At 39.9% G+C, this 23,941-nt stretch overlaps 1 protein-coding gene across 2 annotated transcripts in view; it reads right to left on the bottom strand.

The window, feature by feature from the left end:
* The window catches only part of FAM171A1 (family with sequence similarity 171 member A1), a 156,154-nt gene that overhangs the window by 17,463 nt on the left and 114,750 nt on the right, over positions 1-23,941 (bottom strand). Inside the window, exons 4-5 of one of the 2 annotated variants that reach the window (XM_049881926.1) lie at positions 20,425-20,583; positions 15,779-15,955 (exon numbers count right to left, since the gene is read on the bottom strand). In XM_049881926.1, coding sequence (XP_049737883.1) covers positions 15,779-15,955; positions 20,425-20,583 — 336 coding nt within the window. The remainder of the gene's footprint in view (positions 1-15,778; positions 15,956-20,424; positions 20,584-23,941) is intronic. The other variant, XM_049881927.1, reaches the window with a different exon arrangement.

Genomic DNA, 23,941 nt, shown 5'->3' with positions numbered 1-23,941 from the left:
AGATGAGGCACAGAAGCAAAGAAGCACAGATGGAGGAAGATGGATGTCACACCACATGAGGATCACCAAGGAACAGAATAGAAGGTCAAGGGACAAAGACCTTCCCTCAAAGCAGAGAAAGAAAGCCTTCCCTTAGAGCCAGTGCCCTAAACTCATACTTCTAGCCTCCTAAGCTGTCAAAAAACAAATTTCTGTTCATTAAAGCTACCCACTTGTGGTATTTCTGTTATAGGAGCACTAAGTGACTAAGACAGTTGGAATCAATTCAATGGCAACTGGTATGGTTTGCCAGGCAGGTTATGTAAGTTAGTGAAGGCAAGGGGTGGTTGTATCCTTGCTTAGTGGGACAGTGTTACTGAGTGGAACCTGCTGGTGCTCGTGTGACCAAACTGATTCCAACCTTAAGACTTTTGCATTAACTGGTCTCTCTGCCTAGAATGTTCTGTCCCCGAGATATTCCCATGTTAGGCCCATGGGTGTCTTTAGGATTGCAGTTCAAATGTCATCTCTCCAAATGCTCTGACCAATAGTCACTCCCTCTTACATCATTCTTATTAACTGTCGTGTAGTATTTAAGAGCTATGGCTGCGAACTAAAAAGGTCTGCAGTTCGAATCTACCAGCCGCTCCTTGGAAACCCATTGGGGCAGGTTCTAATCCCTGCTATAGGGTAGCTATGAGTCGGAAACAACTCAATGGCAATGGGTTTGGTGATTTTTTTTTTTAAGTATTTATGCTATCTGAGGTAAACTGGTTCGTTGTCTCTCTCTTCTATAACAAAAGCTTCTTAATTATAGGTATCTTTCTTGAACTGTTTTGTCATTGCTGTATCCCAAGACCCTAGAATAGAATAATGTCTGGCACAAAGAAGATGTTCAGTAAATGCTGCTGAATGAATGAGTTGTTCCATTTTCTTTAAGAGAAGCAAGTAATAGAATTCCATGGGAAATCTTTCAATTTTTAATGTTGGCAATAAATTCAAACACAACAAACAAACAAATAGCCTCAAACCAACTGTATCAGCCAAACAAAACACATCTGGGAATGGGTTTTGTTTTTCATTCCCAGATCTAGTCCATTATTCTATTAAGTCGCATTAACTGTTGGCATAGAGGCAGGAATGCACGAAAACCTGATACATTGGCAAGGAAAAGGTACTGGAAGTCTGAAGAAGATCATATTTTGCATTCCCACTTTCTCACTCTCTAGTACACAGTGGGTGTGTGCTCAGCACTGAGCTTTGGCTTCTTACTGATAAACAAAGATGGTAGCACCTGCCTGACAGGGCCGTTCTGAGAACAGTACTGAAAAATGTTAATAGTAATACCAGTTTTACTAATCGGTAAGTTCAACTGAAGAAGCAGATGGAAAAAAAAAAAAAAGGCCTTTTTCAAATGCTCTGAGTTCTGACCTTATTTTTCTTCCTTCTCAATTTAGGCAAGCTTCAAACTGTGTGTCTGAAATGGTTGGGCTGACATGTTCCACTACATCTACGTGTCCTATTGTAGAGCAAACAAGGAAAGCCTTATAAAGGTTGGTGGAAACCTCCAATGAAGCACATTCCAGACATGCTCAGTTTGTCCTGTGTGTCCATGTGTGCATCAGTGGACACAAATATTTTTAAGGCAGTGATTCAAGGGGCAAAAAAGAACTAAGATACTGGGAACTTAATACATGCCAGGTGCTTTTTGTATATTATCTCACTTAAGTCTTATACCACCCTGCAAGGTAGGTATTATTTATATTATATTATATATATATATATATATGGGTGTGTGTGTCATTTTTGAGGCTAGAAACATTAAATCCAGAAAAGTTAGTAATTTGCCCAAGGACAGGCCCACCCCTAACATTAGTAGAACTCAAGGCAAGAATACAAATGGAGGCCCATATACCATATATCTACATATTTCAAAGTTACACAGCAAACTATCAAACTGTTAAATGAAAAGTGTTCTATCCTCCAGCCATAACTTAACCACAACCTAAAGGCTAGGTTCAAATATAGAATTCTTAGACTCCTCAGAATTCTATGGTAGTACATGGTAGCACAGGGAGAGTGGGCTTGCTGCTCGCTTTCTCAGCTAGGTCTAGGTCTATAGCTGCAGTTTGAGAGACAATAAATCTGTGCACATGTATGTGGACTCCCAACCCACATCCACACTCATTCAGTCCTCGAGCCAGTGGTCAGTCCTCAGACACCCTCAGGCCATGAATATGAGTGGGAGACGGACCTGGGGAAAAAGGTCTGGAAGTAAGCTTAGGCCTATCTGAGCAGGGAATTCCAGGGTCTTGGGTACCTGGAGAATGTTCTAGAAAGCGGAGTTCAAAGTCTGGTGGACATATCCCTTTGGGTCAGCAGATGCCTTATCCCACAGGGGGAGGGGACAGCTGGATGAGGGCCAGAATGAGGCTCTCTGAAATGTGGAGCTAGGACGGGGCCCCTCTTGCCCAGGCTAAGGGTGGTACTACACAAGAGGCATAGCTACAAAGAGGTGGAATTTTATTCCAAAAGATAAAATGACCCATACAAAAAAGCTTCCCCAGTAATACATATTTTTCCAAGATCATATCTGCAATGTTGATGAAGCTATGCCTAAAGTGGGCCTACTAAAAAAAAAAGGCCTACTAGGCCAGGGCTATTTTTCATAAGAATGGTTTTCAGACCTGATTAATGTACAAACCACTTAAAAACAAAACAAAACAAAACCCACATAAGCATTAGCCTTTTTTTTTTAAATGATAGTATGTGTTACATATGTTTTAATACAAAAGAGCTTACAGCTCATAAAAAAATTAACAAAAGAAATAGAAACAAAGCTATAAAATTTCAAAATGAAATTCAAATTAAAAACATCAATTTAATGTGGCACCTGATGCCATTACTGAAGCGAACTTGTTCCCTGTAATATGAACATGACATAGACGGCTAGAGGGGTTTCTTCCGAGGTTGGCACGCCCGCCTGTGGTTCAACTCTCCTACCACCTTTCTGTAGCTGAACTTACTGTGAAACTTTTCAACACACTGTGGTTTCACTTTTTCTTAATATGGCAGGGCTGTATCATTGTGTCATGTAGTACATCTATCACTGTTCGGTTCACATTCACTCTATTCTATCAAATAGTCTATTCATAAATGCAAATTTAGGCAATAGAATTATCTGTCAGTTTTTAACTCTATATTTAATCCAGATGATCCAGAATATTTTCATGTTAAGTTTCAAAAGGCTATTATCAAAACCAAAATCCCCAATTTAAAAATCCTTGCAGAAAACTCCCAGGCCCCAAAGAAGATGTCTAGGTCTACAGCCCCAGTTTGAAAGACAATGAATCTTATTCAGGAAACCCTGGACATTTGAGATCATCATCAATCCAATACACTTCCTCTGTTTGCTCACCTGTGAAATGGGTATAAAAACAGGTTGCTATAAAGATCAACGGCGATCAATTGTGAGAAAGGAGAGTGGTAGAGCTGTGCTGAAGTTCCGATGCTGGCAGTCAGCTGGGCTTGGTCGCTAATGGAAGCCTTGCTCTGCACACCATTCTTCTTATATTCCTGCTTCGCTCAAATTGAAAAGTATTGCCTCTGCTGAACATTAAGGAGCCCTGGTGGCACAACAGTTAAGTGCTTGGCTGCTAATGGATAGGTCTTTTCTTCTACTGCTTCGTGGAAGAAAAGACCTGGTGATCTGCTCCTATAAAAATTACAGTGTAGGAAACCCTATGGGGCAATTCTACTCTGTCATATAGGGTTGCTATGAGTTGGAATCGACTCAACAGCACACAATTACAACAACACTCTGAATTTTAAAGGTGATTTGGAAACAGGGAAACCAGCAATGATATTCAAAATGGAACCACTGGTAAGTTATGGGCACCAACCAATCACATTGGTTGGTACTGGCTGAAAATCAGCCTTGGGTGAGATGGGGGATGTTTAAGAATGCTAAGACTTTTACTTACTGTCCTTCTCTCTTACATCATGCTTCAAAAAAAAAAAAAAGCACAAAATAAATGGAGGTTGAATAATAGCAATGATCATAACAGTTAATATTTACAGAGCTCTTTACCAAAAGCCAGGCACTGTTGTAGTGCTCTCCATTCCCAACAATGATATGTGGTAGGTGCTAATACTATTATTATTGTCGTTTACAGATGAGAAAACGAGGCACAAAGAGGTTAAAGGACTTGCTCCCTATCACACAGCTAGTCAGCTGAAAAATCAATATTCAAGTCCAAGGTGACTTTGCTATCAATTGCAGGACTATATGCTGACTATATTCTATATACTAATGTTATTAAAGAAGTCCCTGGGTGATGCAAAGGATTACACCCTCAACTACTAGCCTAAAGGTTGGCAGCCAGAGGCCCCTGGGAAGACAGGCCTGGCAGTCTGCTTCGAAAAGGTCACAGCCTTTAAAACCCTATGGAGCAGTTCTATTCTGCACGCATGGGGTTGTCGTGAGTCAGAATTGACTCGATGGCAACTAACAACAACAACAAAGCTATTAAGCTGTATGTTATCCCATGCAATATTCAAATTTACCAAAAATATTTTCACATTTTAACTACCCATTCAAGTAGAGATAAGGAAAACCAGAAAACATGTTAAAAAGACTAGGTTCTGATGTAAATTATGGCAGGTTTATCTTCCTAATTATTTTTGAACCGGGCTGATACTAGAATGAACATGTCAGAGGCAGTACTTAAAATTCCAAGCCCAGTGGCAGCAGAGCAAGACAGCCCTGAAGGCTTCCAGGTGATGGAGAAAGCCAGCAGGCGGTTAAAAATCTGCCACAGATAATCCACAAAATGACTATTCCATAAGTGGTAATTAAGGGCAAACTGAAAAATAAGACACATTTTCTTTCAGGAGGAACATATTGATTTCTACACTCTAAGCCTACAAAAGTGGGCAACAGCAGTCATTTGTCAAGTTTGCCAAAAAATATTGATGATAAACCCAAGCATGGGAAATTTTAGTTCTATATAAATTGCCATTTTAAAAACCACAACTACAGTATTGCTAATATGCTAATATAATGGTAAGGAGACCGGTGTGATTTTCGGAAAATCCCTTTTTTTTTTTTTGGCTACAAACACAAAAGGCTTAACAATTCTTCAGAATGGATTGATATTACAAGATTGTTTTTTGAGTTGCTAAGCAACATCGAAAAACAAATGTCCATGTTCTGAGATCACTCTGTGCTCACTGGCCCTGCATGTGAGACACGGCCCGGCGCCACTCAGACAGTAGGAGCGAACCGCTGCAAGTCTGCTGCTAACGGTCCATAGCGGCAAAAAGATGCCAATCTGCCTGTCAGAAAACAAGTCACTACTCACCACCTGGGAACCGAGGTCTTTGGCCGGACAAAGTTCTTAGTTGATGGCCTCATCATTTCCCTAAATCAAGCCATATGCCTTCAGTGTTCTTGACTGTCTATTGCTCCAATCAGCTTTTTTTGCATGTAAATTACCTTTTTTCCCCCTCCTACATATTTAACAGAAACCCAGTTCATTTCTGTGGGCAATTTTAATATCTGGAATAGTAGAGACTCTTTTCCTGAGAGCTATTTCTGTTTCTGTGAAATAGCCTTTGGGGTGGAAAGGCCTATTTCTGATAACATCCACCCTAAGGATACGTTGATATCATACTTAGATAGGTATATCTGCTTCCTTCTTTGTTTAATACCCTGAGCTACTGCATTTAAAATTCTTTTTGAAAAATTTAAAGATGATGCACATGACTCTAAAATTAATATCACACTTGTTTGAGAAATGAATTCCCCCTTTGTCCTAACTTTTGTCCACACAATGTATATAGTTCATTCTTCTCATTCAGTCATTACACCTCAGTATTCCAGTATGCCACCTTCCATCTAGACATGTGACTTACGGTATATAGAGAAAAAGGTAAGCCAGTAATATTATTTTCATTTTTTTAAAGTCGTAAACATAATTTATTGCTTTAGGAACCTCTACTCCCCAAAACAACAAAATGAAAATAAAAAATAGACAAAAATACAAAACCCTAACATCCACATTTTAAATCAAGCTCCACCTTCAAGAGCAAGCTGGCCGTGACTTACCTAAAAGATCTAATTAAATGAGTGCAGCATCAGCAGTACTGTTCACCATCCAAAGCTGAGACAGAGCCACTGCAGGCCAATTATGACTTGGTATTCCTGAGTGTCTGATACGTATGCACCATACATGATAAGAAGCTGCTTCAGTAACCACTATCTCTATAGCAACCCACACACACTCTACATGCTGCTTTTTGGGAAGGCAGTTAAAACTGGATTCTACGAAGTAGCTTCACTCTTTGAATGCCCTTTTATTCCTGTCATCTTACTAGAATCAGAGGATTCAAAGCAAGTAACCTAAGTTATCGTTAAACAGTGGAAACTTATCAAATGCAAAATCTTAAATCTTGATTTCTTTGCCACTCCATGTCAGTCAGTCACTTTAAATTCAAGCCACTGACCTGGTTTGTTTGTTCATAAGTGACCATTCCCCAGGGCAACAAGTCAGATCACAGTCTGACAACTCCATACATAGACGGCCATCTGTCCCACTTACAGGTTAAAGAAAGAGTAAATACCTGTAAAAGCAAACTGATATAATCATCCCCAGAAAGCTTCAGCTAAGATACATTCACCATGGCCGACAACACTTCATTTGCCAGACCTGGAAAATATAGCTGTTTATTTCTAAGAAGCTTCCTACATATGACTGACAGTAAGGTATGTATACGGTAGAAAAATTTAGGAATGGAAAGATGAACATTTATGAACACTGTGAACAATGGGATAAACACAATAAATGCCAAATGTTTTGTTACATTATTTATTACAATACAAAATAAATTCGATTTAAAAAAAAAAAAGGTGTGTATATTCACTTTAGCCCATTTTCTCAAAGCAGGGCTTCAAAGTGGTTCTACCTGGTTCAGTTACAGCTGACGAAATGAACCTGGAACAGACCCAAATTTTCAAAATTTGGGTGAAGCAGAATGATAACCAGAAAGGGAAACATTATGGGTTAAAGCCCCGCTGGAAATTTAATCTTCCTCTTAGAAAACAAGGACAGAGTACTTGGTTGCTATCTTGCCTGTTGGATTTTGAGTAGAGTCAGAAACAGCTCTGCCCCGCTCAAGATGGCTGCCGCCTGCACTGCTTTGAATGTGTGTCGCTCTCCACAGTTCTGCGAATAATACAATCTTGTGCATTAGGCTCCTGAAAGGGCTCATAACGCCTCTTCCAACTCCCCCATTCCAGAGCTCTGACCTGTAAATTTTCCCATTCTGGTTATTGTTCTGCTTCACCCAAATTTTGAAAATTCAGGTCTGTTCCGGTTTTTGCTTTGTCGGGCATGAGTGAACCAGGCAGAAATGGTTCGAAGCCCTGTTTCAGACACCCAGGGCACAAGACTCTAGCACTGTACTACTTTAAAAGGAGAGTGAGCACAGTTAGAAAATCCTAATTCTGCTAATTCCTCAAAGGAAAAGACATGTCCACTACATAGAACCATATGCCACTCCACCAGTCAAGTGACATTTTACCAAAATAGCTTCAGCGGTACACTTAAATGCTGCAAACATTTCAACTGTACTATACAGCAAGTTAAGCTTCTTAAAAACAATCATTTTTATTGAGGGCACATGTAGCAATTAGCCAAGTCATGCTGTTGTTGCATACTAAACAAACACCCAATTTTATGTTCTAATATAGTGTTAACATACTAGGTTATCCTCCAATGAACATGTAGGTTGAAACATGGACATGCTAATTTCTATAACAGAAAATTCTTTGCCCTTGGGAAATTCTTTGCCCATTCAAAAAAAAAAAAAAAAAAAAGATAACTGTGACCAAGACAACCAAGATAAATGATAACATCAAATACTGACCTGACTCTAATGATGTTTGAAAGGGTGCATTTCTATGTCTCTTTCCTATTAGTAAACTTTTAATTTTCTGGCAGTCATGGATTAAAGTATTTGAGTTAGGCTTAAAACATGGATTTATCATTCAAGCAGATGTCCTGCTGAACTACAGAAGAATTTCATCTGCTCTCTACAGAGTTTGAAATCTTGGTAACTACTGGCAAAATGCAGGAGGGCTGTGATGGTTAATTTTATGCATCAACTTAGCTAGGCTGTTATTTAATGAAACACTAGTCTAGGTGTTGCTGCGAAGGTATTTTGTGGATGTGATTAACATTTACTTTATTATTATTTTTTAAATCTTTTATTGAGGTTTTGGTGAAAGTTTACACAGCAATTAGGTTCTCATTTAACAATTTTCTACACATATTGTTCAGTGACATTGATTACATTTTCCACATTGTGTCAACATTCTCATTATTTCTCTTCTGGTTGTTCCATTCCCATTATTCTTGCTTCCCTGCCCCCACTGACCTTCTCATCTTTGCTTTAGGGTAAATGTTGACCATTTGGCCTCAAACATATTAATTTTTTAAATATGTATAAAAGAAGCACAGTATTCATGGGTGATATTGTCTTTTATAAACAATGTTACTTACTTGAAAGGTGACCTCTGGAATTAGTTCAAAGTTTAAAGGTTATCTCAGGGTGACAGTCTTGGGGGTTCCCCAGGTCTCTGTCAGTCATGTAAGTCTGGTCTTTTTTTTTTTTTTTTTAAGATTTTGAGTTTTATTCTACAGTTTTCTCCCATTCTATCCGAGACCATCTATTGTGGCCCCAGTCAGAACAGGTCAATAGTAGTAGCCGGCCACCATCTAGTTCTTCTGGTTTTCAGATAAGCTGAGGCCATGGTTCGTGTAGGCAATTGGTCCTGTAGACTGGTTTCTGCTTTGAGTCTGTAGTTTCCTTCTTTCTTTTGCTCCAGACAAGTAGAGAACAATAGTTGTATTTCAGATGGGTGCTCACAAGCTTTTAAGACCCCAGACACTACTTACCAAGCTAGGATGTAGAAATTTAACTTCATAGACTATGTTGCGCCAACTGATGAACATGTTCCATGAGACTATGGTCCTTAGCCCTTTAACCCAGTAAACCAGTCCTGCAAGGTGTCTGGTTACGTCCGGCAAGTATCTGTGACTGTGCCTCCTATGTGCTTTATTATATGTATGAATATATGTACAGCACTCACAAACATGTATATAGATATGTCTACAGATTCACCTAGATATGGCTCACGTATATATACACATAAACCTTCCTATACACATATATGCATACATATTTATCTATGTAACCACTCACATGTTTTCCGGCTGTTAGTGCTATTGTCAAATTGTGTATGTCATAGCATTTACCAATAATGTCCCTTATTTCTTGTATATTTCTCAGTGTTTTTACCTTGGTTAAGTTGTGCTCACTTCACCAACATTCAGTGTTGCTTTTCCCATCACCAAAACTAACAAGTGTCTATTGTCTAGAGAATGATTTCCCCTCCCTCCTTCTCCCATCCCTGGTAACCACCAAAGAATGCTGATTTCTATGCGTATACTTGTTTTTGTCTTTTTATGAAAATGGGACCATACAGTATTTGTCCTTTTGTGCTGATTTCACTCAGCATAATGTCTTCCAGATTCATCCATGTCATCATGAGATATTTTGTGGACTCATCATTATTCTTTATAGCTGTGTAGTATTCCATTGTGTGTATATACGTTTTGTTTATCCATCCATCCACTGATGGGCACTTAGGTTGTTTCCATCTTTCTGCTATTGTGAAGAATGCTGCAATGAACATAGATAGGTGTGCATATGTCTATTCGTGTCACTGCTATTAGATGTCTAGTGTATATACCTAGGAATGGGATTGCTGGATCATAGGGTATTTCTATTTCTAGCTTTTTAAGGAAGTGCCATACCATTTTCCATAGTGGTTGTACATTTTACATTCCCACCCACAGTGGATAAGGGTTCCAATCTCCCCACAACCTCGCTAGCATTTGTTGTCTCTGACTTTTTGGTTGTATGTTTTTCATTCCCACCAGCAGTGGATAAAGGTTCCAATCTCCCCACCTCACCAGCATTTGTTGTTTCTGATTTTTTGATCACTGTCATTTTTGCAGAAGTGGGATGATACCTCATTGTAGTTTTGATTTGCATCTCTCTGATGCCCAGAAATTGCCAGCATCTATTCATGTATTTGTTGGCCACTTAACACTTGACTGTCTTCTTTGGTGAAATGTCTGTTCGTGTCCTTTGCCCATTTTTTAATTGGATTGTTTTCCTGTTGTTGTGTTATTACAGTTTTCTACATATTTTTAGAGTTCAGATTCTTACCAGGTATGTCACTCCCAAAGATTTTTTCCCAATCTGTGAGCTCTCTTTTTGATAATGTTTTTTGATGAGACTAAGCATTTAATTTTTACGAGGTTCCATTTATCTAGTTTTTCTTCTGTTGCTCATACATTTGTAGTTATGTTTGGTAATCTATTACAAAAAATAAATAGGTCCCATAGTTTTGTCCCTATATTATCTTCCAGGAATTTTACAGTTTTAGCTTTAACATTTAGGTCTTTGATCCATTTTGAGTTAGTTTTTGTGTATGGTGTTAGGTATAAGTCCTGTTTCATTTTTCTGCAAATGGATATCCGGTTTTGTTAGCACCATTTGTTAAAGAGGCTGTTTCTTCCCCAGTGAATGAACTTTGATTGCTTGTTGGAAGTCCACTGCCTATTTTTTTTTTTTTTTTTTTACTGCCCATAGATGGATGGATTTACATCTGGCTTCTCAATTCTATTCCATTGTCCTATGTGTCTGTCATTGAACCAGAACCAGGCTGTTTGATTACCGTGGCTGTATAATATGTTTTGAGATTGGGGAATGTTAGGCCTCAAACTTTGTTCTTTAAATATTGCTTTGGTTATTTGGGGCGTCTTTCCTTTCCATATAAAGTTGGCAATATGTTTTTCCATTTCGGTAAAGAATGTTATTGGAATTTGGATCAGGACTGCATTGTATCTATAGATCACTTCAGTAATATCAACATTTTCACAGTGTTAAGTCTTCCAGTCCATGAGAATGGAATGTTTCTACTTAGGAAGGGCTCTTTTAGTTTCTTGCAGTAGTGTTTTACAGTTTTCAAACATTTACTTTAAGTAAAAGAGATTATCCACGATAATGTGGGTGGGCCTCATCCAATCAGTTGGAAGGCCTTAGGCCAAAGCTGAAGTTTCCTTTTTCTGCTTTAAGACTGCAGCGCCAACTCCTGCTGAGTTCCTTGCCCTAGATTTCATATTTAAGACTACAATGCCAACCCCTGCCAAGTTCCAGCCTGTCTCTTGTCCTATAGATTTCTTACTCAAGACTGCAACAGCAATACCTGCCTAAGTTTCTAGCCTGCAGGCCTGTCCTACAGATTTCAGACTTGCCAGCCCCCACCATCAGGTGAGCCAATTCCTTAAAATAAGTTTTATCAGGTACCCTGGTTTGTAGATGTAGAGTACAGAATATCCTTGTATTCTAATATTAGAGTGATGAAAGCATAAATGCAGGACTAAGGCAGACACTCTTGCTTTACACTTCCAACATCAGTTAGATTCTGGTCTGAATCAATTTGATGTAGGTTACCCAAGTCTGTAAAATAGAGCTTCATTCTCCAGGAAAAGGGGGCCTCCCTTCTGGCTGAAAGGAAGTTTGTCAGCTTGCCCACCTTTATTATACTCATTTCTGATACCTACAACAACCTCAACCTGTGGTTCACTCTTCATTTTATGGGGAATAAACATTTATTATTTGTCTGCAATAAAAGGATTAGCAGTGGAGTGTAACAACAAAGACTATGAAGATGATAAAAGCAAGAGAGAAAGCAACCATTAAGAAAGGAGGATAGAAGCAATTTTACCAATTGTGTTTCTTAAAAACAATCATTTTTATTGAAGGCACATGTAGCAATTAGCTAAGTCATACTGTTGTAGCATACTAAACAAATATCCAATTTTATGTTCTAGGATAACGTTAATTTTTTAGGTTACTCTCCAATGAACATGTAGGTTGAAAATGGAGTTGCCCAATACAAATATAATGTGAGTCACTAGTGTAACTTTAAATTTTCTAATAGGTTCATTTAAAAAACCAGATGAAATGAATTTTAATAACATTTTATTTAATCTAACATCCAAAGGATTATCATCTCAACATGTAATCAATAAAAAAAAAAAAGAGATATCTTATATTCTTTTTTTTTTCTTACCAAGTCTTTGAAATCTGGTATGAATTTAATATTCAATAGCACATTACAATTTGGACCAGCCACATTTCAAGCGCTCATTCAACAGCCCATGTGGCTAGTGGCTACTGTCCTGGACAGAACAGCTCTAGATGAATATAGTTAACTATGACTTCATATTGAACGTAGCTCTTCCTAGTTTCCTAGAATCATCAGTCTATAGGGGAAAAGGAACGACTCAAGTGTCCATTTCTGATACAAGGAAACTTCCAAGTTCTTCAAAAGCCAACTTTCCCCCCAGTACCGTATTCTAAAAGGAATGTAACACATGGATCTTTATATAGAGAGCACAAAACTCCATAATGAAAAATAACGTGCACTGTGGTTTTACAGAAAATACAAACGCAACCTTCAAATTGCTATCTTTGCTCTTGACTCATGCTAAACATGAACACCAGCTCATACTTCGGTGAAGCGCTACAATAAATCAACACAGAGCTTACTGAAGGCTCCTGATCTTATTGAGTCTGGCTGGAAATATTAGGGAAGGTTGTATCGGAAGAAAGATCTAGTAATCTACTTCTGATAAAACCAGCCATCGAAAACCTTGTGGAGCACAGTTCTACTCATGGGGTCACCATGAGTTGGAAATGACTCAATGGCAAATGGTTAGTGTTCGTCACATCTATTGTAAGCATTCTCTTATTTTGATTCTCATGATAACTCTGAGAGGTTGGTAGAGTTGGAATTAGTATTGTTATAGATGAGGAAGCTGAGGCTCAGGGAAATTAAGTGATGTGCCCAGGATCACACAGGAACTGTACAGCCAGGCATCCAGTCTAGTGCTAGGACAGTTTCACACATGTTCGTGCAAAAGCTATACCTCTCACACCGATCAAAGTGAAACAAAGTGTTAAACACAACCAAGCACATTCTCAGTGATCCTGGGTGGTCATTTCAAATAGTTGCTCCTTGGGCTTCCCCTTGGGAAGCATTTAGATCAGAAGTCACAAACCTTTTCCGCAAAAGGCCAGAGAGCATATATTTTCCGTTTGTGGGGACATATGGTCTCTGTCACGACTCCTCAACTCTGCTGCTGTAGTGTAAAAGCAGCCATAAACAATACAGAAACAAATGTGTGTGGCTGGGTTTCCATAAAACTTTATTTTAGGGCATTTAAATTGGAATTTCATATAATTTTCATGTGTCACAAAATATCACTCATCTTTTGATTCTTTCATTAACCATTTAAAAACCTAAAAACCATTCTTAGCTTGCTGGCCATAGGTTGCCAGCCCTCATTTAGATGAAAAACTCTTAAAGGGATTGACAAATGGATGTTTCTGGCTATTAAACAATTTGGAATTGGCAATTTAATATACCTCAAAAGTGGATAAAGTGTTGTCATATTTGAACTAATTATAAATAGCAGCTAATCAGTTAATTGTGTTATGTACTTAAGACGACTTCCTATTTTTGTTTTCCTAATCTGCTGATGCTACATTTGGAACTTTGTATTTAGCTAAAGTATTTTAATTTCCACTTAGACAATGATATTATTGATTAAATACAAGGATAGTTAAAAAAAAAAAAAAAACCTTAAGAAATACGTAGGCTTCTATTATCGTTACGAGTCGGAATCGACTCAACGGCAACGGGTTTGGTTTTTTGGTATTTATTATGTTTAGTAAGTTAAAGAACATATGGTTCTATCCAACCTTAAAGACAAATTTTCAGAAAACATAGTTTAATTGATTTGATTATTTGCAAATCACTATCCAAACATTGGCTTTTTCTGCACACATACTATCTGTTAAAGTCAGGAATTTGGCAGCTCAATTTTTCACAGTAGATGCTAAGTTAAAAGGACCATTTAAATGGAACTAGATCAACCACACAATGAAGGTTCTCAAAGGAAAAGGGCTCAATGGAATTACCATATTTTTATACAAGTAACATGCATTGTAATTTGTTTACCAACCACACTCTCCACCCCCAGGTATTTTCGTAAGTGCGCTATGTCAATTTTTTTACATGTTGCTATAAAAAAATTAGTATAGCCTGATTACAAAAATAGCTGGTGGGGGGAGGGCTCGGTTAGCAAACAAATATGGAACGTGCATTATTTGAGTAAAAATATATTTCCTGAGAGGAAATAGAGAATCAGATAATCTTTATGCATGGCCAAATAGTTTTAAGTTCTGATTGGGTTATTTGAAGACTGGTATTCTGAAGTTCAACTTTCACGGGTCTGGAGACCAGGGGAGTTTAGGAACCAATGCACTATAAAATCTCAGGCACAGACATGCACTCCCATCTTGTTACAAGTGTAAACTAGTAAACCTTTCTGGAAAGCAATCTGGAAATACGTTTTAAAAGCTTTAAATTTTTGCATATTTTTTTTGATGCAGTAATTTCACTTCCAAAATCTCATCCTAAGGAAATGATCATGGATGCACATCAAGACTTAGCTACAAAATATTTATCACAGCAGTGGTAAGAATAATAACATTTTTTTCTAATTGCAGAGGATTGATTATCCAGGTTATGATATGGTTATAGAATACTATACACTCATCTCATTAAAATTGATACTTCAGAGTAATAATCAATGATATGGATAGATGTTCATGATACTGCCTAAAATCCCATTCCAGTCAAATGTGTATGCTGTCACGGGCAGCCTCGAAGGTGGCCTCCAATGATCCCCACCCTTCTGCTATTCACACCCTGTACAGTCCACTTCCACCGTAGCAGCATACAGCACAAGTGATGGCCCACCACTTCAACTGGGTTATAAAAGACTGTGGCTTCCATTTCCAGCGTTTGTGCTTTTTTTCTAAGATCACTCCCCTCTGGGGATGCAAGCTGCCATCTTGTGAGCAGCCTACAGAGAAGCCCATGTGGTAAGCAACAGAAGTCTCTGGTCAACAGCCAGTGAGGAGCTGAGGACTGCCAACAACCAGTTTGCAAGTACAGTCAGTTGAACCTTGAGATGACAGGTTGACTGCAACCTTGTGAGAGACGGGAGCCAGTGCCATCCACTAAGCTGTTTCTGGGTTCCTGACCCTCAGAAACTGTGAGATGGTAAATGGTTATTGTTTTAAGCTGCTAAGTTTTAGGGTAATTTGTTACGTAGCAATAGATAACTAATACATCTGTGCATAGAGAAATGACTGGAAGGCTACAATTCAAAATACTATCAGTGGTTATCTTTAGGTGGTGGGTTATTTTTATTCTCTTTTTTTTATAGGATATTAGGAAATGTTTTTCCTTTTACAGAAAAAGAAAACCATATGACCAATAGGGATCGCATGGCCTTCTAAAGAGTGAAAGGATGAAGATGACGAGAGCTAACTTTGGTCCCCAATACTCTTGGCATGTTCTTTTCAAGTAAAATAGCGTTAAATGTGCAAAATAACAAACCCTAAACAGAGCGCCTGAATGCCTGAACAGCACAGTGGAGGAAGCTTCATCCACCAGAAACCACTCAATGCACTGTGAACAGCAGCATTTAGTAATGTCATGGAGAGACTTCCACAGGCTCCTTAAAGGAAAATCAATCAGTAAGCAAGCCATCTGTTAGCAGATCGGCACAAAACTCTAGCTTACCCAGTTTCTGGTCAAACCGCCACGCTGCAACGTAGGCATTGTGCCTCAGGCTGTTCTGTGTGGCCAGCGGCACCGTGACATAGATGGGCCCATCCACCAGCACCGGCGTCCCATCACTGCTGAGCAAGTGGACACTGACGGCTGTGACTGGGGTCAGGTCATACCTTGTGCTGTTTCCTGGAAGTAAGAGGCATCCTCTATCATATGCGTACAAAGAACCTACAGGGACTGGGGAAATGTTTGCAAAAAATAATAGCTACCATTTACTGAGTACCTCCTATATGCCCTTTGTGTATATAATCCTCACCACAACCTTAAAAGGTAGGTGTCATGGACTGAATTGTGTCCCCCCAAAATATATGTCAACTTGGCTAGGCCACGTTTCCCAGTATTGTATGGTTGTCTTCCACTTTGTGACCTGATGTAATTATCCTCCATTTTGTGATGTATTGTAAATCCCAACCTCTATATGTTAACGAAGCAGAATCAGTGTGGGGCGTATCTTGAGTCACAGCTTTGCTTGAATCATACCTTTTATCTTACGAGAGGTAAAAGAAGAGAGAAGCAAGCAGAGAGAGGTATCTCACTACCACCAAGAATGAAGAGCTGGGAACAGGGCGCATCCTTTGGACCTGAAGTCCCAGCATTGAGAACGGGGGGAAGAGTGATGCCAAGACATATGGAGATGCCTGAGGAATGCCGGGCCCACAGATGCTGAAAGGAGACAAGGACCTTCCCCCAGAGCTGACAGACAGAGAAAGCCTTCTCCTAGAGCCAGCACCCTGAATTCGGACTTCTAGCCTCCTAAACTGTGAGAGAATAAATTCTGTTTGTTAAAGCCATCCGCTTGTGGTATTTCTGTTATAGCAGCTCTACGTGACTAAGACAGTAGGTCAAGTCCCCATCTTCTACATAAAGAAATAAGGCCCAGAGCAGGGTAAGTAAAGGTAGCTGGCCTAAGGATACACAGTAGCTAGTGGTAGAACTGGGATTCCAGCTCAGGTTTGCTTTGCTTTCAAAAGGGGACTCAAAAGGAAGGGACTTGTCTATAATGGGAGGGGAAGGCGGCTGCGGAAATCCCTGAAAATAACTTCTACATAAAGTGAGTCCATGTACATGTTAATTACTTGGCAGGTCACCATAATGCTATCAGATGTTTTAAATTCAAGACTGCTTTTTTGTTGTTGTTGTTTTTTAATTGGAAACTTCTTCAATTTCTTCAAGGACTGCTTCAAAATACCAACTTATTTCTGAAAAAAAAATGCTATTGAAAAACTGGACTTGAAATATTTATGAGTTATTTTAGTTGCCACTATTATTTTGATCTGTTAAAAAGGAATTTAATATACCAATTATTCTACATTAGAAGCCTTTTATCCAAGCCAATGCTTTAATGACTGTCTACAGATAAATTAGGGAATGCTTATGAGAATTTTTTTTTATGAGAATGATATTTATACACTTAAGCAATCCATTTTAGATTTCGTTCTCCAGTGAAATATAAAATCACACAAATGTAATCTGTCACAAATTTAAATCTTTCCTTGAATACAATGCAGCAAACAGTGATAAGAAGTTTTAAAGCTACATTAGAACACAATCTATAGGATTTCGTATTCAGCTCCTTACCTAGCTAATGTAAATGTAAATCTCCAATTAGGACCGAATTTAAACATTTAAAGCAAACCTAGTAAATTCTAGAATTTTAACAATAAGTTACAGCTAAACCCTTCATAGAGTAACAGACATACAGCTAATGACAGCACCTGACCTTTTACATTTATAACCATCTGTTTTTCAATGAAGAGAAAGGCACAGGAATGGAGATTCCATCAAAAGGTCCAAGTTAGAATCAAAAGTTCAAGTTCAGAAATCTTTTGATCTGGCCATTTCATTTTAGGGTAGACGGAACCTATGTCAGAAAGCTGTTTAGCTTCGTATTCTAATATCAACTTCTCTAGACTTCAGGAGAATTTCATGCATTTGTCATTTTATTGACTCCTCTTTATCTTCCTGAAGTTACTTGTTGTTAGGTGCCGTCGAGTTGGTTCCGACTCATGGCACCCTATGTAAACAGAACGAAACACTGCCTGGTCCTGTGCCATCCCGACAATCATTGCTGTGTTTGAGTCCATTGTTGCAGACACTGTGTGAACCCATCTCGTTGAGGGTCTTCCTATTTTTCGCTGAGCCTTTAAAATAATTTCTTTAAAATCACTTGGGAATGTCAGACTAGTTCTGTGCTTTCTCAGCAACCAGAGTGGAGAGTGAGATGTTATGAAGGCGTAGGGTCTTCGGCCTGAGTGTGTGGTGGGGGCGCCTGTTATGACAGCAGGCAACTACAGGGCAGGAAGTAGCTGAAATCTCCACATTCCTATATGTCTCTATCTACAACTCTGAAATCTACCCTCTAAACCAGACACAACTCCCCTTGTGAAACTCCAAGAAAACCACCCTCTGGAGAACTTTCCAATTGCCTTTGTCGTCTCCGTTCACCTTTGTTAAACTCCAGTTATGACCAGTCATCTCGCAAAGACGTGTTTTGTCCAGGCTCTCACTCTACGCTGAAATCTCTTTGATGTCTTTTATAAAACAGGATGAAAATAATTGTATAAAAGAGAAGCTGTAGACAAAGTGAAACTGGAGAGCAGTACTTAGCTGATGAGCGACTAGAGGCAGTACATTAAACAGGAGCACCTGAGCCTAAGCCCTCGTGTGTGTCAGGCTGAGCCCATGCCATGTTGAAGGCCTTTTCTGCAGGACTCAAACGGCTGATGGTTTCTAGGTCAACTTACCAGTTACTGGAGAGGAAAAGAAGTTTAATGTAACCTTCAAAAGACCATCTCTCTTCCCTCTGAAATAACAGAGTGATTCTAAAATATAAAGAACGCTTCTAAAATCAATAGTCCTATGTCTCTGTGTTCTTTTCCCCCCAGTCTTCTCCAATTTCATAATTTATTCAACAGCTATTGGAAGTGGGGCACAGAAAAATTAATGAGCTCCAAGGAATGAGGCAGGCCCTTCAAATACAGGGTTTTACGACTGTGTACCATTTTGCTGGGAAGACTAGATAGAGGTTTTATGATGGTGTCAGGCTGTACTTTATCATGCTCCCAGAAACAATTCTTTTCTCCCAGGCCTGCATTTTCAAAGTAAAATTCAACATTTTTTTTTCAATAATGCTTACTTAAGATGACTCCTATGCATCTGTATGGTGGCAAATGACTTACACATGGCATCCTCAGCATACAAAAATTAAAGGAAGAAGAAACAGTCCTGAAAACAGATGCCACAGAGGGAAGAAAAGTAAATAACAAATCAACAGGGCACCTTCATCCCTAACCAGAAATTTATTAACATGCTACGAAGTGGATCAGATGTTACAGGTTAGAAAACTTTTTCAGAATAATCAGCTTATGTAAAACACTGGAAAATTAAGTGAAATTAAATAAAAGCGAACCTGGGAAATGTAATAACTTATTCACCCAGCAGGATTTTTAACCAAAAATGGCCCCTGGTTTTCAATTTTATATCTAGTCTAAAGTATGGGAAAAAGAAGGGAGGAGACATGAAAACATCTCCGGACTCCAGAATCCTGGGTACCTCCACATTTACCAGGAGGATTGGGGATGCTTTAAGTTCCAAGAAGGAGCCCTGGTGGTGCAGTGGTTAATCACTGGCTGCCAACTGAAAGGTCTGCTGTCTGCACCCACCAGCTACTTCAAGGGAGAAAGATATGATAGTCTGCTTCCATGAAGATTACAGCCCTGAAAATCCTATGGGGCAGCTCTACACTGTCCTATAGGGTCGTTATGAGTCAGAATTGACTCCACGGTTACGGGTTTAAGTTCCAAAGGCCCTATGAACTACACTGTTGGATGTGATTGGAGGTTTGTAGTCTTGTTCTGATAAGGCATTATTACAGATATTTTGGCTGATGGCTTTTAATGACTGAGCTGACTTATAGATGTGTCAGAAGGGGATGCAAAATCAACACACAAAGCCTGACCACTCTTCTGAGTTAAGGCAGAGAAAACAAGCAAGGAGAAAGGAGAGATGTGAGAGAAGAGGGAGGGCCAAGAGCAGAAGCTCACCCACTAAATACTCCCAGCGGTGGTCTGCTCATCTCCCAGCTCCCCTCCCAGCCGTGACTGGGGTAGGTGGGGCTGTGCACCTCTGCCCCCACAGGCTGCGGCTCCCATAACCACATGGTCCAGGGAGAGTGGGACGTGGCAGAGGATAGAGGGCAGGAAATCCATAACTTTGATCTTATGCTATTTTTAAAAATACAGTTTCAATTATAAGAATTTCTCTGAATTCAATCTATTTAGTCCAACAAAGGAGAGCTCAGAGAAGATGCTCTTCAAAATCACATGTAAACCTCTCCTAAGGCACTGGGTAACAGCAGAGAGGTTCAAGGTGACAAATTCACTAAAGTTCAACCACTGCAGTGCTGCAGATGGAACTCCCTAAGTGCTCTGGCGTAAGGTACCACAGTTGCGTGAACTTGAACCTGTAGAAAGAGTTCCCCTTCTGTAATGCTGGTCCAGTTCTCCCATTTAGTACTAACATTGCAGCCGCAAAGAAAGCCCCATATAAAGATTAAAACACAGAAGCCCCAGTTCAGAAGAAGAGTCTCGCATTACCTGTTCCATTTCCATCTAATCCTCGCAAATAAGGGAAACTGTCCACTTCGGAAGGGGAGCTGGCAGCTGTGAGAAACGCAGTCAGATCACTATAGCTGGTGTTCTCGGGCAACCTCAGAGCTCTTCGCTGGAAATGAACGCGAGGCTGTGGCCGGGCACCTGCAGAAATTAACTCTGAGTTACCTTCTGAGGGAGCAGTTTCTGAATTTAGAAAATGGAAACCAGGAAGTGCTTCTTGAAGGTTTCCAAGCATCCAAGCACCCTTCCCCCACCTCCACTCCTTCCCACACCTCCTCCCCATCCCCCCATTCATGCTGCGACGCAAAGATGTGACAACATGCTATTATGTGGATAGAAATAATAGCCCATTGTCACATTTGTTTTGACACAGGATATTGTTTCATTTTTTAACAAAAAGCTTTCCATGTGCTATTTGTGAACAGTCTTTTCACTGCACAGTATTTGCCCATGGAGAAGGGTAACATTTTGGAAAAGTAAATTCATGTAGATGAAACAAGTAGATGACAATCTATTTACACAAACAACTTCTGCAAGAGATACCCTTTGATGCTGTTACAAATGCATCCTTAATCTTCCCAGTAATGTCTGGTTTCAGTCCACGGATCAAATTGAAACAGAATAAGGGAATTAGATGCTCAGCCTTGAAAAGATTTGCAAACAGAACCCAGCAGTAACTAACCCCACTCTTTCTGTGGAAGCTGCCCTGTGGCCTCCTACCTATTCTGGCAGGTGTATCCTACTCATGACAGATTATGTTGCAGATTTATGATGAGACTTGGAATTGGGCATCCTTCACCAAACTCAATTCCCTTGTGCAGAAGGGCAGGTTCAGCCAATAGGCCCCAGACAATTACCTTGTCACACCATCTGCAGTTTAACTTTGTTCCAGATGTTGTTTGGAGTGTAAAACCTGAACCTGTTTTTATCTGATGCCGTGGCGACAGTCATGAGATGTAAATGGTGCTAAGTGATAGGCACAAACCCAGTAAGGCATCATTAAGGCAAAGATAAATAGAAATGAGAGTTACATAATTTCTCCAGATTAAAATACGGTGGTTCCTCAAAAGTGATGGTCTGACCTGGCATTCTGGCCATTGTGCAACCTGTCCCGGTCTTGTGGTTGGCTCTGCTTCCCCTGTGCTTGGCTGGGGGCTCCTTATTCCCAACCCACAGCTGTCCTAGTATGGCTACCCTGCCCAGAGTTAGTGCTCTTTATACTACTCCAGGGTCCTCTTAACTGTGGATCAGAGAATTTATAAGGAGGACCTGGTGGTGCAGTGGTTGCTCGGCTGCTAACCAAAAGGTCGGTGGCTCAAACCTAGTAGCAGCTCTGCGGGAGAAAGATGTGGCAATCTGCTTCCATAAAGATTACAGCCTTGGAAACCCTATGCGGCAGCTCTACTCTGTCCTATAGGGTCGCTATGAAATGGAATCGACTCAATGGCAATGGATGAGCACTAGACTACTAATCGAAAAGTTGTTAGTTCAAACTCACCCAGAGGCATCTCAGAATAAAGCCCTGGCGATCTGTTTCCAAAAGACCACAGCCTTGGAAACCCTTGAAGTGCGGCTCTACTCTACATACATGGCGTCACCATGAGTCAGAAGTGACTTGACTACAACTGGTAAGCTCATCTAGAAGTGTTCTAGAATAAGTGATATTTAGAACCAACTTGTCCAATTCTCTCTTCCCACAGGTGAGGTCACAGAAGCCCAAAAGACTTACTACCAACACAGAACTTATATCTGGGGCAGGCTACGTTGGGTACATACCAGCTAAGTGTAGAGAATCACGGAGAGCCCTCTACCTCCTAAGAGTCACAGATTAGACTTCTCAAATGAATCGTTCATGAAATACTGGACCAGATTTAGAGCCTTCGGAATCAGGTGCCCAAAGTGATGACAGTCCTATCTAACTCTAGTCACCTCCACTGAAACTACCTGGGCACGTATGTCAGGATTGTTTTATACCACCAGTGCCCTATTCTTTAACCCTAAAACAAATCCACGTCACTACGCTAGCCCCCATCTGTATACATCTTTTAACTTCTCTTAGTTGTCTTCTTTTCCTTTGATTTTACAGAATGTCTGATATCTTACTTCTGTCATCTCCTCAGTCTGCATAGAGTTCAAACTCCTTAGGCTCACCTTGAGTGCTCTATGCACTGCTAGGAGCCGTTTGGTTCCCTCACTTCTCTTCTTCACTTGGCTCTGCATGCTGCTTGCTGACTTCGTTCTCCTTTTCCATATTGCCTTCTGAGTTTGAAAGTCAAAGTCAACCTTTTCTTCACCTCCTCACCCCCAACTACATAACAGTAGTCATTGCTTCTATTCATTTTTTTTCTTTTTTTTTTAGTGGTGGTGAACTTTCTGAGATTGTGTTCTCCACTGTTTTTCAGTGTAAACAAAGCACCTGATATAACTCAGTTAATATACCCCAGAGCAGGGCCTGGGTTTCACACAGCAGAGAAAGCAGAAGCCAAGAGCTCTGCTCATAGGAAGAAAAGAATGGTGTGTCTAAGATGCCACAGGGCAAAGAGGTAGCTTGTCTTCATGAGGATCAAGGCAGAAAGGAGAACGCAGGCTAGAACAATTCTTTGTATCCATGACAGGTTGGAATACCTGAGTCCTTACAGGTGAGACGGGAAGGTTGCTATCTTTGTCAAAGCTATTTTTACGTACCACAATTTGATCACTGGTCAGACCTCTGGGGTCTGCCTGCTGTGGCTAGGGGATCAGGCAGATAGGGGGCTATGGCTGAGACAGGTTTACTACGAAGGGATGTGACTGGTATAGCTGATTCGATGCACACTGAGGCTGGCACTACATAGCTACCTGTCTGCTAACCAAGCAAACATGCTTCCCACCATGGAGGACAGGCAAAGCCAATGCTTGGTGAAATGATCACAGAAACATCTGAAATATGAAATAGGCAAATATATAGATATCAAACTTTTTAGTGGTTAGCAGAGGTGGAAAGGAGGAGGGAAAGGACAGCCATTGATTAGGGGGCACGGGGTTTCTGCTAATGATGGCAGAATAATTTGGAAAAAGATAGTGGTGATGGTGGTACGATGTGAGGAACATAATCAACGTCACTGAATTATGTATGTAAAAATTGTTGAAGCAGTGAAAGTTTTACATACATATTTCTACCAAAATTTAAAAAATTAAAAAAAAATCTCAAGAATTTAAGGGTATAAGCTATTCTAAGCTTTTTTTTTTTTTAAGCTACAGTGTGAATAAAATCTATGCATGAGGCTGTGCAGGGGTGGGGCTGAGGGGTGTGGTTATGTTCTTAAGCCTATCTTCATGTATTAAGACTACTAAATTTCACACATTTCAGAAGGGGATTTGATTGAGTGGTGATGGAAAGATCAAGACTGGACAAGCCTATCTGTCATCTCAGGGTCTCTGGAGGCCTCTCTCTCACATTCCCCATAGCAGCTGTTTCAACCTCTGTTCTTCTCAAACTTAGGGCTCCATCCCCACCCCA

Source organism: Elephas maximus, chromosome 4 (assembly GCF_024166365.1).
Source record: "Elephas maximus indicus isolate mEleMax1 chromosome 4, mEleMax1 primary haplotype, whole genome shotgun sequence".
Lineage (NCBI taxonomy): Eukaryota > Metazoa > Chordata > Mammalia > Proboscidea > Elephantidae > Elephas > Elephas maximus.
The sequence above is the reverse complement of the archived record's forward strand: the minus strand, read 5'-3'. Positions and strand labels throughout refer to the sequence as shown.